The 17,129-nt window shown below is 43.4% G+C and overlaps 1 protein-coding gene across 1 annotated transcript; it reads right to left on the bottom strand.

Annotated features, from left to right (window-relative positions):
* Positions 1-5,652: 5,652 nt before the first annotated feature.
* On the bottom strand, positions 5,653-16,185 carry H3-3a (H3.3 histone A). Its single transcript, XM_034520005.1, has 4 exons — positions 16,020-16,185; positions 14,385-14,529; positions 12,892-13,045; positions 5,653-6,299 (listed from the first exon to the last, which is right to left on the bottom strand). Exons 2-4 carry the CDS (start codon positions 14,510-14,512, stop codon positions 6,171-6,173), a joined length of 411 nt encoding a protein of 136 aa, XP_034375896.1. The 5' UTR covers positions 14,513-14,529; positions 16,020-16,185; the 3' UTR covers positions 5,653-6,170.
* Positions 16,186-17,129: the final 944 nt, after the last annotated feature.

Raw genomic sequence — 17,129 nt, forward strand, 5'->3', positions numbered from 1 at the left:
AAGGACAACTTCTGGAGCTGTTTTTTGTTTGTTTGTTTTTCGAGACAGGGTTTCTCTGTGTAGCCCTGGCTGTCCTGGAACTCACTCTGTAGACCAGGCGATCCTGAACTTTTTAATATAAAGCTTTTCTGCAGACATTTCCTTATCAACTAGAACTTTGCAAGGTTAATAGTAGTTATATAATATATATTATATATATATATAGTTAATATATATTATATATATATATATTAATATATAGTAATTATATGTTACTAATATAATATATATGATATATATCTACCAGAATTCCTACAAGGGTACCAGTGCTTATATTCCAATTCTACAAATTTGCTACCTTGGTGAGGCCAGCGCTCAATAGTGGAACTACGGTCTTTTTTTTTTTTTTTCCTTGTTTTTCAAGACAGGGTTTCTCTGTGTAGTCCTGGCTGTCCTGGAGCTCACTCTGTAGATCAGGCCTGCCTCGAACTCAGAAATCCGCCTGCCTCTGCCTCCCAAGCGCTGGGGTTAAAGGCGTGCGCCACCACTGCCCAGCTCCGGTCTTAATGCTCAATAGTCTCTCATTGGAAAGATTGGAAGTTTGGGACCAGGTATTTTACTGTTTCTTATAACTTTGGGTGGTGGTGGTTTGATAGGAATGGCCCTCATAGATTCAAGTGTTTGAATGTTTGGTCCATACAGAGTGGCATTATTAGGTGTGGCCTTTGGGAGTATGTATACCCTCCTTGGGGGAAATGTGTCACCATGGAGGCTAATTTTGACGTCATAAATGACATCATACTGTGAACCCTGAAACCGTTATTTACTGAACAAACAAACAAACAAACCCTGTTTCTAGTTGTCCTGTGGCTCAGCCTTTGGAGCACACCTTTAATCCCTCTGGCTGGAGTAGACACACCCTTAATACACACTTTAATCCCAAACAGTGAAGGTAAAGTTAGTTTGTAGAAGAAAGCAGCCATGTTTGGAAGTGATGTCTGATTGTATGGCAGACAAAGTGATGACTCAGAGAAAGATTTTAACATAAGATATGTTCAACTCTCATGAGAAGAGGAAAGAGAAGCTGCTTCCAGAGTGGTAGAGAGATGAAGAAAGCAGGTTTCCTGGAGAGTTTTACAGAGACAAGACATAGGAGCCAGAGAATGAGAAGGAGCCAGAAGATTAAAACAGATTGCCAGAGTTAGTTTGAGGCCAAGCAGAGCAATTCAGAAGACGCTGAAAGAAGCCAGATTGAATCAGTCAGCTTGGAGAAAAGTTTTTGAGCAAGAACAGCTGAGTTGAATTAGAGAGCAAGAGTTCAAAAAGAACTAGAAAGGGTGAACTTATTCAGCAGCAAGTCCTCAGAGTCAGAAAACATTCTAGACTTAGATTGTGTGGAGGCTAGAAGCTTCCAGGACTAGGCCTATGTTAGCAGACTGAGGCAAAGATGACAATTACATCAGGCGAATAAAAATTACTTTATATATATATTAAGGTTATAGAAGCTTAAAGACCTGGAGGCAGGGACTGGGGTTATAGCCCAGTGGTTGAATGCATCTAAGTCTGGGGTTCAATTCTCAGTCTTAAACACAATCAATTAAAAAAAAAAAAAAAGCTGAGTAGCTGGGAGTGGTGGCTCTCATGCCTTTAACCCCAGCACTTGGGAGGCAGGGGTAGGCAGGTCTCTGAGTTTGAGGCCAGCCTGGTCTACAGAGCACATTATGGTTGGAGCATGGTGATGTACACCTTCACTTCTAACACCCGAGAAGGCAGAGGCAAGTTTGAGGCCAGCTTGATCTACACAGTGAATTCCAGGCTAGCTAGGGATACATAAAGACCCTGTCTCAAAAACAAACAAAACAAACAAACAAACAAACAAACAAACAAACCAGGCGCTAGTCCAGAGACAGCTCAGCAGTTTAGAGAACTTGGTCTTGCAGAGAGGACTGGGGTTTCATTCCTAGGCCCCACATGACAACTCACAATGAAGTATAACTCTAGTTCTAAGAGGTCCTATGGCCTCTTCTGACTTGTCAGGACACCAGTCATGAAAATGTGGCAAGCACATACATGCAAGCAAAACATCCATGCATTTAATGTGATATCCTCCTAGATATTTTGGGTGGAGTTTTTTTTTTAATGGTTTTATGTGCATTGGTATTTTGCCTGCATATGTCTGTGTGAGAATGTTGGATCCCCTGGAGCTGGAGTAGCACTTGTGAGCTGGGAATTGAACCCAGGTCTTCTGGAAGAGCAGCCAGTATTCTTTACTGGGTCATCTTTCCAAACTCTTGGGTTTGTTGTGTTTTGTATGAGACAATGTCTCTATGAAACCCTAGCTGTCCTCTGCCTTCCCTGTGCTGGGATTAAAGGTATGTGCCACGATGCCCTGCTTAGATGCTTTTACTTGGAGAGTAAAAGCTGATGGAAAAGGTGAGAGAAGGGAAGAAAATGATTGACCAATGGTGAGGAGCATGCTTATTCTGCTGTGGGGTGTGTGTGTGCGCGCGCGTGTGCGTGCATGTTTGGAAGCCCCTTCGGAAGTTGGGAATGATCTGATTGTTCTTCACCTTATTGAGGCAGGGTCTCTAAACTGATACCCAAAGTGACTGACAGGGCTAATCAAGACTCTTACTTTCTAGGGAATTCGTCTCGGTCTTCCTAACACTGTTATTACAGGCAGAGCCTCACGAACACCAGCATTTAGTCGGTTGGTGGGGATGGGAAATCCAGTCCTGATGCTTGTACATGCACTTAAGTGGATGAGTCACTTCATCTGCTCAGTGCCAACATGCGTGATTGCACACACACAGGCTCTACTCCCTAAAGCTGTGCCTGCCCCCCTTTCCTATTTGTTTCTACTTCAGGCAAAATTAGGAACTCTAGTTTGTTCTATCAGATATGGTTCTAGACTATGGTTATGACTGCTTCATAATGAAGCTCAGACTTCACTTGCTATGTGACCTTGGGCAAATCTCTTCACCTACATGAGCAACCGCACTCGATCTGGCCATAGAGAATTACAGGCTTCCCATTGGGCCAGGCCTTCCCATACACTGTCAGCATTGAGCAAGCCTTCAAAATACTGAGGAATTTGAATTTTTCTCTTGTAATAAAAGTGTAATGGAATTCTTCTACTTGCATAAAGTTTAGGTTTCCATATTCCTTTCTAAAAGTTTCTTCTACAGCATTCTAACTTTCCTAAGAGGTTTTTTTTATTTTTATTTTTTTCTTTTGAAAAGGCTTTTATGGGGCTGGAGAGATGGCACAGTGGTTAAGAGCACTGACTGTTCTTCCAGAGGTCCTGAGTTCAAATCCCAGCAACTACATGGTGGCTCACAACCATCTGTAATAAGATCTGATGCCCTCTTCTGGTGTGTCTGAAGACAGCTACGGTGTACTCAAATAAAATAAATCTTTACAAGAAAAGAAGGCTTTTATGTGCATCAGAATTTTTACTTGCACTTGACTGCACACCACACATTTGTGCATGGTGCCTGTGGAGGCCAGAAGAGTTTTGGGTCCCAGACCAGGAGACAAACTGCTGTGAGTCATGTGGGTGCTGGGAATTGAAACCAGGTCCTCTGGAAGAACAGACTTAACTGTTGAACCATTTTCTAGACCCTTAAACATTTACTCTGACAATTTTCTAGGACTTTTCATCTTTCGTCTTTTCTGTAATCTTAGGAACCATCAACGGGTCACTTTCTTAAACTCCCTCCTCTTGCCAAGTGTGGCAGCCAGCACACCAAGCAGGACTTCCAGCCCACACAGACTCAAAGAAAGAGGCTCCAAGTTCTAGTGGTACTTTTATTATTTTTCAAATTGTATTATTTGGGGAGAAGGTATAGACAACACACAGCATGCACATGAAAGTCAGCGGACAGCCTGTCAGTCCTCAAGCAGGGCCTAGTGGTGCACACCTTCAATCCTAGCACTGGAGAGGCAGAGGCAGGGAGGGAGATGTGTTTGAGGTATGAGTTCCATGACAGCCAGGGCTACACAGTGAGAGCCTGTTTATAAAAAGCCCAGCCTGGTCTCAAACTCACTGTTGGCTTTCCATTCCTGATCCTATTGTCCAGATGTTGAGAAGACACCACCTTAGTTTGCATGTAGTTTTTTTGTTTTCTCTCCAAACTACACTGCTTTGTTTGTAAACAGGAACAAATTACCCATTTTACGAGAATATATGAGAAATGTCAAATACTAGTATGCATTATATCTGGACTAAGTTTACGTTCATAGTACTTAGTACATGAACAATGAGCAGTGCTAAACACCCCAAAGGTATTTTATAAGGAAAGAAAACAGCCGGGCGGTGGTGGCACACGCCTTTAATCCCAGCACTTGGGAGGCAGGGGCAGGTGGATTTCTGAGTTCGAGGCCAGCCTGGTCTACAGAGTGAGTTCCAGGACAGCCAGGGCTACACAGAGAAACCCTGTCTCGAAAAACCAAAAAAAAAAAAAAAAAAAAAAAAAAAAAAAAAAAAAAAAAAAAAAAAAAAAAAACCAAAAACAAACAAAAACAAAACAACCCAAAAAACAAAAAACACACACACAAAAAAAGGAAATATAATATAAAGTCTTGCCTATAGCATACTGCTATTTGAGGGTCAGCCACCGCTACATATAGCACATCTGTATTTAAGACAAAAAATACACCAGCAGTCAAAATTTGCCAGAGATTAACAAAACTCATGTAACCCAAACTGGCCTTGAATCCATGTAGCTAAGGATTACTTCAAACTTCTGATTCTCCTACACCCATATCCTGATTGCCCTGTGTTGGGATTACTAGGAAGATCTACCCGTGTGGGCATTGCTGGGGATTGAAATGAAGGATTCTTCTACAGTGGTCAAGTTCTTTAATGAGCTACAAGCCCCAATTGAGTTTTTTGCTATAGCTATGTGGCCTGGAACTCAAGAGATCTACTACTTCTAGCTCCCAAATGCTGGGATTAGAAGGCATGCACTGCCATACCTGGCCCCAGCAATTTTTTTTTTTTTTTTTTTTGGGGGGGTTTTCTCCGTATAGCCCTGGCTGTCCTGGAACTCACTCTGTAGACCAGGCTGGCCTCAAACTCAGAAATCCACCTGCCTCCGCCTCCCAAGTGCTGGGATTAAAGGCGTGCACCACCACTGCCCGGCCCCAGCAAATTTTAATAAGCACCTATAATTGAGTTTCTAAAAAATAACCGAGACTGCCAAATGGCTCTTGTTGAGTCCAGTCATTTCCCTGCCCAGCTAACATTTCATGTCCTTCAGACAATGTTACAACTAACTTCATGTCATTATTGTACATCACCATGTATTTTACATTAAACATTCTAATGTTAATAAACTAAAGAATCAATTATTAGTGCTTGAATAACCAGTTAATATGTAACATTTTAAAATAGCAAACACTGTTTCTTTAGACTTACATTTTTACCATTAAATGTCTAATTTCATATAAATATAGTGCACACCTGATTTGTACTCGTTCTTTTAAGATTTGATTAGATTTAGGTTTTAAAAAACTATCTATTCAGACTTAAGATCTACCAAACTTAAAGCCATCAAGCTTGTTCCTTTCCACACCAACCTTCCTTCTCCTATGCCTTAAGAGTTTTTGTCAAATCACTGGATATTAAACTTTTATCTGTAAGGTTAATAATAAAGACAAAAAAGCAGGTATCGTTTAATGTATTTTAATAGCAAACTTACAGGAACAGCACAGAAGACAGACAACATTAAAAACATGTACTTGCATGTAGGACAACTCAGTTAGAAAAGTATAGTGATGGATGGAATCTACTGTATGATAAAAATGCTACAAACACCATTTAGTTGCCGTCAATAAGAAATTTACTTATTTTAAAAAAATCCAAATGCTGGCATTGTCCAGAAAATTTTAACAGGTTTATTTATAATTGTTATAAAGTTGAACTGTTGAAATGTGTTCACTGAAACATTTTGCTTGCATTAATGCTTTACATCTTGCATTTATATTAAAAATTCACACACAAATGAACGTGGAGAAACTGCCAATACCTGATTCTGTCCCCTATGTTTCCACTCGCAATCATAGACTTAGGTACCTTTGACCCCATGGAAAAAATATCTAACATTCAGAACTACTGATAACAGGAAGAAGAGGAAAAAAAAATTTTTTTTTTTTGAGAATGAAATGTTTCCCCTCATAGTGGACTCTTAAGCACGCTCTCCGCGTATGCGGCGAGCTAGCTGGATATCTTTTGGCATAATTGTTACACGTTTGGCATGGATAGCACACAGGTTGGTATCTTCAAAAAGGCCAACCAGATAGGCCTCACTTGCCTCCTGCAACAATAAAAAAGAGAAATTACTTAATGGTATTGTTTCTAACAGTTAAAATACTTACATAGTAAAACCCTTTTTAAAAATTTATCAAATGCTCACACAAAAACCTGTCAAAATGCTTAAGTTCACACAAAGCATCAAGACGCTTCAATTTTCCGAAATGTTAACGTGCTCTATAGTAAACAAACACCTCAAAGAAACCAATTCTAACATTCTCATCCTTATAAGTGGAAGTGATCACTATGACAGCCCCGGATCTCTTCCATAGCCGATGCCATGGCAGCTGCAAAAGGTCTGACATGATCCGCTGACCGTCCCTGTCCACTTTCCCCTCAGTTCTATCAGGGTACTTAAGAATTCCAAGGACAGAGACTGGCTTCCTGTGCTTACTTCCAGATTCTCCATTTGCTGCACTCTTATCAAATGCTGGTTCCCGCCACCACCTCGTTTCACTGTAAGATTCTTCAGGGTATTATTTTCTCATTCATCCCACCACCCAAACTTGCCAGCTGCATGAACCACCCATGGACACCTGTCATGTCATGTGAAGAGGACAAAGAAGGACCTCCACACTTTACAGTCACTTAGGTTAAAACACCTAGTGTTTCTTTTGGTGGTTTTGAGACAGTTGAGACTTGCTATGTAAACTCACATGGACCAAGCTAGTCCTCCCTGTACTTAAGGAGCCCTTTCTGCCTAAAACTCACAAATGCTGGCATCACTTGTTCCCTGGGATCCACGTGATGGAAGCAGAGAGCCAACTCCTGACCATCACACACTAAATGGCTTCCTTTTTAAAGCTGTTTCTAGGGTTCCCTGAGTAGGAGTTGGACGTACAATGTAAAGATAGTGCCTTTCACCAATGCTTCCCATAAACAAATTATGGGAAACAAAACAAAACCCAAACCCAACAAAGGAGGTGTAAAGAATAGGACCTAACATAAATATACACAAACAGAAAAGGTTTCAGACATCACTAAAACAGAGTGCTGGGTATGTTTGTCAACTGCTCACTACAATATTATTTTTGAGACATGGCCTCTCTGGACAGACATCAAGTTCCAAGGATCTGCCTATCCCTGGGGCTGGGATGACAGATACTGTGTCCCTCTTTTTGTGTGTACTGAGCATCTGAACCTAGGTCCTCATGCTTGTATGAGGACTTTAAAAGCCTTCATGTTTGCATGAGAAGCACTTACTCAAGCTATTTCTCCAGCCCCTATCTTCTCCTTTAAGGAATCCTTATTACCTCACTATAAAAATCTGTCTCATCCAAAATTTACTATTCCTGTATGTCTTTACACCTGTGACTCTCACCATTCTTCCACAATAAGCAGCACTACTCCTACGGTCTTCACAATGAGTGAAGTTAAACTCCAGTTCCTGGGCATTTACTCTGGCCCTACTATCCAGCCAGCTTTTTAATATCCAGTTAACAAGTTATAATAATAACTTGTTATTGTCAGTTAACTTGGCAAGAGAGCTCTCATCCCATGTAATGCTGTGTTACAAATAGATGTGTTTTTTTTTTTTTTTTTTTGCATTGCAAAACTCCAGGTCCCCACAACTTCCACCTAAGCCGTTCTTCACTCATATCTTAACTATTCTCATGATTTACTACTCACTTCTGAGTCTATAAGTGGGTTAAGAAGTCTAGATAGAAAGCAAGCTGGTGAGATGGCTCAGTAGGTATTTGTTATCAATCCTGACAACCTCAATTTGATTCTTGGAAACTCACATAGTGGAGGGTGTGCACAATCTACACACAATTGTAAATAATAACAAAAGTGTGCTAGGTACAATGTATGGTGAGTAGCCTGCTCTCAGCATTTACGGAAGTTCCTCAGTAAGAAATCATTTTGTTTAACTCAGCATTTGAATTATGCAAACCTAGAACAGATGCTTCTGTGAAATGCAGCACAAACTTCCAGGAAATCAGCAAGTCTCACGTATCTGAGACCATTTGCTTCTAAGATTTGTGCTCTCTGGAAGATTACGGGCCAGATCACAGCACACATATATTCCCAGTTCTATCAGCAAATGTTCCTGTGTCTCTTTAACATTACAGTTGTAAAGAGAGCACAGCATGGTAGAGAATGTTTTTAATTCTAGCACTCAGAAGACAGAAGCATGGAATCTGAGTTCAAGGCCAGCTTGGATCAACACAATAAAATCCTGTCTCTAAATAGTTTAATTGATAACTCAAAAATGTAATTTTGACCAGCAGTGGTGGTGCACTTTAATCCCAGCACTTGGGAGGCAGAGGCAGGTGGATTTCTGAGTTAGAGGCCAGCCTGGTCTACAGAGTGAGTTCCAGGTCAGCCAGGGCTACACAGAGAAACCCTGTCTCAAAATACAAAAAACAAAAAAGACAGACAAAAAAGAAAAGAAAAAAATGAAAAATGTAATTTTGAAATGGTAAAAGAAAAAGCATCTTATAACTAGACTTTATAACATTTGAGTACATTTATGGCTGGACTGTCTCAAAACCTTTCATCCTTAACCTAAAAACATTTTAGTTCAAGCTCCCTGATATTTAGGTCGGTCATTTTCCTGATATTTACATTGGTCATTTTCCTATCATTCCTAAGGTCCCTACCTCTTTGAACTATGTTTATTTTTATATTTCTTTTCCTTTGGTTGTAAAGTCATCTCCACAACTCTCAACCTACGGTGGTTTCCTTTTACTGCCAACCATGGTCTGTCTGAACATAGTCAATGGAAAATGCTAAAAGAAATTTTGTTTTGACGCTGGTTTTACATTAGCCCAGGATGGTCAGCGATATTCCTACCACAACCTCCTTGGTCCTAGGTATGAACCTTCACACCCAACAAACATCCCATAAAATGTTGAACTTACTAATATAATAGGACACTGTGCCAGGACTGGTGGCACAGGTCAGCAATCCAAGCCAGCTACTCCAGGAAGCTAGAGGGCAAGAGCTGCCCAGCATGGTGATGTCTGTCTCACCCGTGCCAAGAGGCAAAGGCAAATCTCTTGAGTTTAGGCAGACTACACAGAAAGACCCTGTCTCAAAAAAAAAAAAAAATAAACCAAAACAAAAAAAAAAAAGGAAAAAAAAAAAAAAAAAAAGAGAAAGGAAGGAAGGAAAGACACGAAACCCAAAAAAAAAAAAAAAGGCAAGCTGGGGAAATAGTTCAGAGTATTTTGTGTAGATTGCTTACCCAGGGGGAGGAGGCCTCGGATTCAAGCTCTATTTAGAACTACATAACAAAAATTTATTGTTTTAACTGTCCCACCTCCTTTACTGTTGTTGTGTCTAAGTTATAACTTATTGTCTATATTAAAGTTTAAGAAAAAGACCTCAGTAGTATATAGGTGGGTGACAAGCAAATTATAAAATTTAAACTATGCACTTTAAAAAGATTAACTTATAATGCATGTTTTAACCACCAGCTTTTCTACTCAGCCTCTTTGTTCCCAGAATAAGGCTCTGGAACTTAATTATTTATGAATAAATGCCTAGGCCATAAGCTTTGGCTTCCCGCCCCCGCCCCCCCAAGCTGGCAACTTATATAACATGTTTATTATAGTCTATGTCTGCCACATGGCTGGCCACCCTTCCTCAGTTCCATTCACCTGACTTCCTCAGTTTGGACAATTCTTACCACCTTACTTTTCCTAGAATTCTCCCCCCCCCCCCAGATGTCACACCTTTTAATCCTGCCTCAGCTAATTGGCCATCAGTTTTATTGACAGGTGATGCTTCTACACAGTACACAAGATTCTCTCTACATCGTGTGTGTCTACATGTGTACCACATCCATGCACTCATGCATCCCCAGTGGGATGACAGATCTAGAGTTGCATGCCGTTGGGAGCTGCCTGACAGGAATTAAAGCAGGAAGAGCAGGCTTTTAACCAATGAGACATCTCTCCAGTTCCTATAATCTTTTTTCACACCCTGTGTACCCCACCCTTGGCTATCCTGAAATTATACTGGCTGAAAACTCAAGAGATTAGCCTGCTCCTGCAGTCCAAATGCTGGGATTAAAGGCATGAAGCACTACCATACCAGTCTGTCTGGTAAAGCCAGGATCCCAATATGCATTCCAGGTTAATCTTGAACCAGCTGTATGCATAGTGCACACTGTGCTGACTATTAACCCCCCTGCCACACTGCTCATGTGAATGTTGGCACTACAGACTAGCATACCCTATCATGTGCAATTTAAATTATGTAATTCTAAAGCCATAAATAGATTACCTTGTTTTTAAGAGTCCTTACTGTGTAGCCCAGGCTGGGTGAACTTACATCAGCACCCTTGCCTCAGGCTCACATGTGCTGAAATTATAAAAGTTTTGAGTCATCATGGCAGATTAAAAAACACTGTTTAGAATCCAACTTCATCTCCGGTACAAGGGACTAAACCCAGGGCCTTGACCACACAGGCAAGGGCAGGACTAACTAGTAGGCAGCACCTCTAACATTCACGGAACTGTGACCTTACAACTAACCTGCATTCTCACAAATACAAGAAAAGACCTGTAAGGAAGGAAGGTCACTGTTGGTTTTTTTTTTTTTTTTAGTTTTTGCAAAAGGATCTCACTATGTATATGTAGGCCTGGCTAGCTTGGAGATCAATCAAAGAGACCCACTGTACCTCCCCGTGTGCTGGATTAAAAACACCTGCCACTCCAAAGCAAGGCTGCTCTTTTCAGAGATATGGCTGTAGCTGGTTAAGAGGGATTGCCTAGCCAGGCAGAACACCTTTAATCCTAGCACCTAGGAGGCAGGAGCAGGTGAGTTAAAGCCAGCCTGGTCTACAGAGGGAGGTCCAGGACAGCCAGGAGCTACAGAGAAACCCTGTCTTGGAGGGAAAGGAGGAAAGCTTGCTCAATATGCACATGGCTCTGGACTTAATCCCAATCATCATATAAAGCAGATACAGTGGAGCCTGCCTGTACTCCATCTTCAGGGGTATGGAGAGTCAAGAGTTCAAGGTCACCCTTAACTACATGGCTGGCTTTCTGAGCATAAACCTAAATAAATTCACCCATTCAAAAAATCAGAGGACATTTAAAAATGTGCATGTTTTACTCAAATCATGCTTACTGGTTAATTATGTAACTAAATAATAGTATCAATGGATACTCACACATAAATGATGTTATAAGTTTTCCAGCCAAAATGTTTAGTAATTTCAATCAACAAAGCTTTATTATTTCATGTAAGGTTAAAAAAAAATGCTGGACATACAATCACAGTGATGTGTTAAGCACAGCCTACTAACAGTAATCAGAAAACAGAAGTAGCTCATCTTGGAAATCTTAAAATTACATTTATTCAAAGGAATTGATAAACAGCTATTGAAACAGAAAAATAAAATTCTGACAGTTGAAATTTCAGTAACTTCAACCCATGTTCATTTAATAGATGCTTATTCTTCAATCCACCAATCAAATGAAGTTTAGCCTACCATAGAAACAGCTCAACCAATCATACATCAGAGTAGAATCCACCTATCAAATCTTTCTCAAATATAAAAGCAAAAGCGAAGCACAGCAACAGTAGTTTTTAAATTAAAACTCTCCAATGATGTGCAGTACTGCCCAGTAACCTACATTTCTACTCATGTTTCTGATGGTGCCTGCATGTGTATGTATCTGTGTGCAGGTGTCAGATCCTCTGGAACCAGTGAGCTACTGTGTGGTTGCTGGAACTGAACCCTGGGCCTCGGGAGAGCAGCCAGCGCTCTCAACCACTGAGCCAGCCCTGCTGCCCCATCTGTTCATATCTGAGATACAATCGTAATTACATGGCCAAACTTTAAGGTTTTTTTTTTTTTGTGTGTGTGTTAATCTCAATTTTAATCTTGTTATAATTTATTAGTGCTTCCACATACACTCACTCTAGATCACCGTTCCCAACACTAGAACTAAGATGGAATCCAGACTATGCTTCCTGTTTGGTGACTCAGTTCTCTTCAGCACACTCCAGTGTCCAGTTCTTGCTCCCTCACACATCTGTCTTCAAGTTCCTCTCCTTCCTGGCAGTTTTAGCACAGCCACCACTCCTGTGTGTTCTTCAACACTGCCTATTCTAAGTATTACACTGCATCCTAATCTGCTTCTTCAGGACCAGGGCAGCTCTTCATCAGGTGTTTGGACCTCTGGCTCTCCATCATAAAGTCTTGTAACATCCATAAACCAAGCCAGAGTTTTTGTTTTTTGTTTTTTTGTTTTGTTTTGTTTGTTTTTCCAGAGCTGAGGACCGAACCCAGGGCCTTGCTCTACCACTGAGCTAAATCCCCAACCCCCAAGCCAGAGTTTTAAGCATCACTTTTAATACAAGGTTAAAAATTCTACATGGTAATAACTGCATTAGGCTTTTGAATCAATTAAGACTTGGTTTTTATGCATGACCTTGAACCTCCTGAGGGCTGAGATGATAGGTGTGCACCACCACTGTTCAACTACCTTAAACCATTTAACCTTTAAATTTCATCAAGAGCAAATCAATGACCTTACAGGCTTGTAATGACAGTTACATGAAAACATGAAAGATCTGTAACTGCTCTTGGTACACAGCATGAACAGAACGAGAAACTTCCCCACACATCCACTTACCTGCAAAGCACCAATAGCTGCACTCTGGAAGCGCAGATCTGTTTTGAAGTCCTGAGCAATTTCTCGCACCAGACGCTGAAAGGGGAGCTTGCGAATCAGAAGTTCAGTGGACTTCTGATAGCGCCTGATTTCACGGAGTGCCACAGTACCAGGCCTAAAAAGTTAACATTAAAGAAGTTGTTACCAAATCTATGATACGAAAAGTGGTCAGCTTTAAAAAAAAAATGCAGTAATTTTTCAAAAAGACCTACTCAACTATTCAACACCAAATTTCACAGATCAGTTTTATGATCTGAATATTCAATCCTGTTAAGAAAATGATCACCTTTAAAATAAAAAAAGCATAAGGCAGTTTATCAAAGCCATATATTCATGTTCACTTCCATGCAGACATAACTCGACCAATCTGCACTAAGATTTAAGACTCTGAGCTGGTTGTGGCATTGATGCTTGTACCAGAGCTCAGGATGCAGAGGCAGGAGGCGTTGACAGGAGCCTCACCTACACTCTAAGTTCCAGGCAAGCCAGGATTGTGTGAGCCCTGCCTTTTAATATACAAAACTTGGGAACACATTAGCTATTAGGGTGGCAGCAAAGACTGCCTGGTCTCTCCTGAGGTCAGCACCATTTTCCTTTGCTCCATCTAGAAGGCTTACGTAATTCAACGATTCACCTCAGTGTATTTTACCTGCCAGTATTCTAGCATCAGTCATAATTAAATTTGAAAACTTGTTTGCAGTTTTTTTCCATAAGAAAATGTATTTTTTTTATTCCCCAAGGCAAGGTTTCTATCTAACAGCCCTGGGTGGCCTCAAATTCAGAGATCTGCCTGCCTAAGTGCTGCTATTAAATAACCCACAACTATCCAGCCAAAAAAGATTTTTTTAAGTTATTGCCTATAGAATTATTTCACCTCTAATTCTGACTTATTTCTCTCTGAGCTTTTTACTGTAAAGCCTATGTAAATTTGGGCAACTTGTGCCCTCTAATGGCTGATGTCCTTAACAACACTAGTTATAGCAAAATTAAATGAGGTAATAAAGGAGGGAAAAAAAAAATCCCACCAAGTAAATATGACCAATGGGAACTTTACTGGTCTTCCTACCCATAAGTTATTACTTTACCACAGATGAGGAGCTACCTAAAAATATTGTGTGTATCTCTGTGTATATACATAGATAGACACACACACATATATATGACTTTACTTGTAAGAGGAATGGCTATTCAAAAATGTTAACGTGTCCTATTACCAATTGAATACTATGTCTTTTTAGGTTTTTAGATCAGATTACAGCTTCAAATCTAAATGTTAACGATCAAGCTGAATTCACAAATGAACATATGCATATATATTTTCAAGCAGTAGTAATTATTCAAAAAAGAGAAACATCTTTTCCCCATAGTAAAAAAAAAAGTATGACTATCTTCCTGTCAAATTACATGGACATACTATTGAGACGCTGTCCTATTCCTCGCCCTTTTATAAATACCTGTAACGATGAGGTTTCTTCACCCCTCCAGTAGAGGGCGCACTCTTGCGAGCGGCTTTTGTAGCCAGTTGTTTCCTGGGTGCTTTACCACCGGTGGATTTGCGAGCAGTCTGCTTTGTACGAGCCATGGCACCTCCTTATTTACCTACCAGTGTTTAAAACAAAACAAAACAAAAAACCCCATCGTATTCAACTAAAACATACACATTATTCCTGCCAGAATCCCCCCCGACCTGGAAATTAATCATTTGGGGGAGGGGGGGCGCTGTTATATAATTAGTTTGGAAGGGCGCGGATTACGTCTTTTACACAAATATGACTTAAAACTAGAAAACTGTCAGCATTAATATTCTATAATGCAAATTCCAAGCGATAAACGGCCAAAACCAGAGACATCCCCCCCATCGCTTTTGATCCAATTCCTTTAATTAAAGTATAAATTAGAAACGTCTGCAAACATTCGATCACAAGTAAGTCAAATGAACGAAGCCACAAACACAGAAAGGTCGAGTCAAATTAGAGCCAAAAAAAATTATAAAAAAGGTTTCAGCGCCCCCCCCCCCGCCCGTTCGCGGCCCCCCTCGCGCTTGGCAGTTGGATTGCTGTAAATATCTAAAAAACATTCTTGAGGTTTGTTTCTTTATAGTTAATGTTGACAAAAAGGCGTCTCGAAAGACAAGAACAACAGCCGTCGCCAGTGAGCATTCCACAAAGCCCGTCCCCCTCCCGGGCTTCGCTATGGTAGCCGACTGCCCCGCACCCAGGCTTAATTAGCGCTCGACACCGGCCGCCCGGCCCACCCAGCACCGCATAAACTTTTGGTTCTGCCTCCCCTGGGTCCCTAGGTTCGGGGTACCCGACCTGCCCGTCTCGGGCCCCCGCATCCCGTGCTGGCAGCGAGCGACTCCGCTCCCCAAGACTAGCACAAAATGGAAACAATTGGAAAACGTATCCGATTCCCTTCCAGAGACAAACAGCAAATCGTTCGAAAATACCCCATCTCCTGCCACGTGCCGCTCTCCAAAAATGCAAAAGTTCTTTTTTTGTTTTCTGCATTTCATATGCATCAAGTTTCTTTTTCTCCAAAAAAGGCAAAAAAATGTTCTTAAATTTTTTTTCCTTCCATTTTAAAATGGGGAAGAGAGAAACGGGGGGAAAAATATGGTCGGTGACCAGAGAAGAGACAAGATGGTGAAGCTCAGGCACAACTGTGGGGAGGCAGCAAAAAGCGAGTTAGCCTGGGGTGGGAAGCGGCGGCGATTTTACCCCCTTTGCGCCCGAAAAACTGGGGCCCGGGACCCGGAGGCGGCAGTTAAGAGGCTCGCGCGGGACATGGTAAAGGTCTGGGGTCCCCGGAAGGGGCAGCGGGAGGGATTTCACCGAAGAAAGAGGAGCCCGCGGCGCCGGAGGGAGACAAGCTCGGCGTCGCGGCGGTGCCACTGCTGGGCTGAGACGGAGAGACGGGGGAGCCGCCGCCGCCGCCCGCGGAAGGCAAACTCGTTCTCCATCTCCCATTTCTGCGCCAAAAAGTTTGCGGGTCGAGCCCGGGGGACTGTGGGTGCCCTCCGTGGGCCGCTATGAGGCCGACGGCGAGCGGGGCCGGCTCCGGGAGAGCGGGCAGACGGAGAAACTTACCCCCCTTCTCCTTCGGCTGGAGCTCGGCAAACGAGAGGCGGCGCTGGCGTTAGAGAGCGGCGGCGGCGCGGCGAAGGCTGCGAACACAATTGAAAGATGGCTGACACCGAGGCTTTCCCCTACACACGCCGCCCCGCCCCGCGCCGCGCGCCAGCCAATCACACACAATGGAGGGAAGGCTTGGTCCCGCCCCGGGCCCCCGCGCGCCCCGCCCCGCCCCTCCCCCCGCGCGCTCGTTCGTTGGCGCGCGCTCGCTCCTCCCCCGCGCGCCGCCCGCCCATTCCTCCCGCCGCCTCTCGCGGTGTGTACAAACACAAAAGACACGCCGAGGGGCCGCGGGCCCCGCTGAGATGCAGTCCGCCCTAATCTGTCCCCGGCCCGCACTCCCTTCCCGCGGGCGCGCAGGCCTCACAGTGAGCCCCGCAAGCCCAGCTTTGGGGTGCACAGAGGGGAGTGGGGGAGGGGAGGGCGGCGCAGGCTGCGGACCAGCGCCCGGCCTGCGGGGGAGGGGCACCGCCCCCGCGCGCGCCCCCGAGGCGCCCGGCCCGTGTGGGGGCGGGGAGGAGGCCGCGACCGTACGGCCGCCGCGCCCCAGTCGAAAACGCGCCCGAGCAGGAAGCTGGCAAGTAGAAGCCCGGGTCCCGCGCCCACATTCGGACCGCGCGGCGCGGTAGGGGCGGGGGACCCGCGGGCCTCTTCCCGCCTTCGCTCCCTGCTGAACGCCAGCCGGTCCGGAGGGTCGGGCCAAGTCGCCCGAGGACAAGTTGGTGGCGGACTCTAGCCCGGGAGAGGCGGGGCAGCCAGATGCAGCCTGCGGGGCAGTGCGGAGACCTGCCACCCGTCGCAGGTGGTGGCAACTGGGGCGGAGGGTCAGGGCTCACCCTCTCCCTAGGCCGCGGTTCTTGGTGCAAGATGGCTGTATTTTGTAAGCCTCTGAAACAATGTGCAACACGGCTATCGCTGTATAAGCAGAGTGAGCCTCCCCACCCCTTCACTGTTGGAGGATCGCTGTAGAAATCTCGTGACATAATAGTCTAATGTTGTCAGCTACAGGAGGCTGAAACGGCAGGTATAAGGAAAAGCCGGTGTAGGGCTTGCTGTTTCCCGCTT

The sequence above is a fragment of the Arvicanthis niloticus genome, chromosome 16 (assembly GCF_011762505.2).
Source record: "Arvicanthis niloticus isolate mArvNil1 chromosome 16, mArvNil1.pat.X, whole genome shotgun sequence".
Classification (NCBI taxonomy): Eukaryota; Metazoa; Chordata; class Mammalia; order Rodentia; family Muridae; genus Arvicanthis; species Arvicanthis niloticus.

Bases quoted from the DNA above. Each gene is read 5' to 3' on its own strand.
- H3-3a (XM_034520005.1), bottom strand. From the start codon at position 14,512: ATGGCTCGTACAAAGCAGACTGCTCGCAAATCCACCGGTGGTAAAGCA. The intron at 13,046-14,384 runs GTATTTATAAAA...TTAACTTTTTAG, and splicing joins AAGAAACCTCATCGTTACAG to GCCTGGTACTGTGGCACTCC. The intron at 6,300-12,891 runs GTAAGTGGATGT...TTATTGTTGCAG, and splicing joins CAGCTATTGGTGCTTTGCAG to GAGGCAAGTGAGGCCTATCT.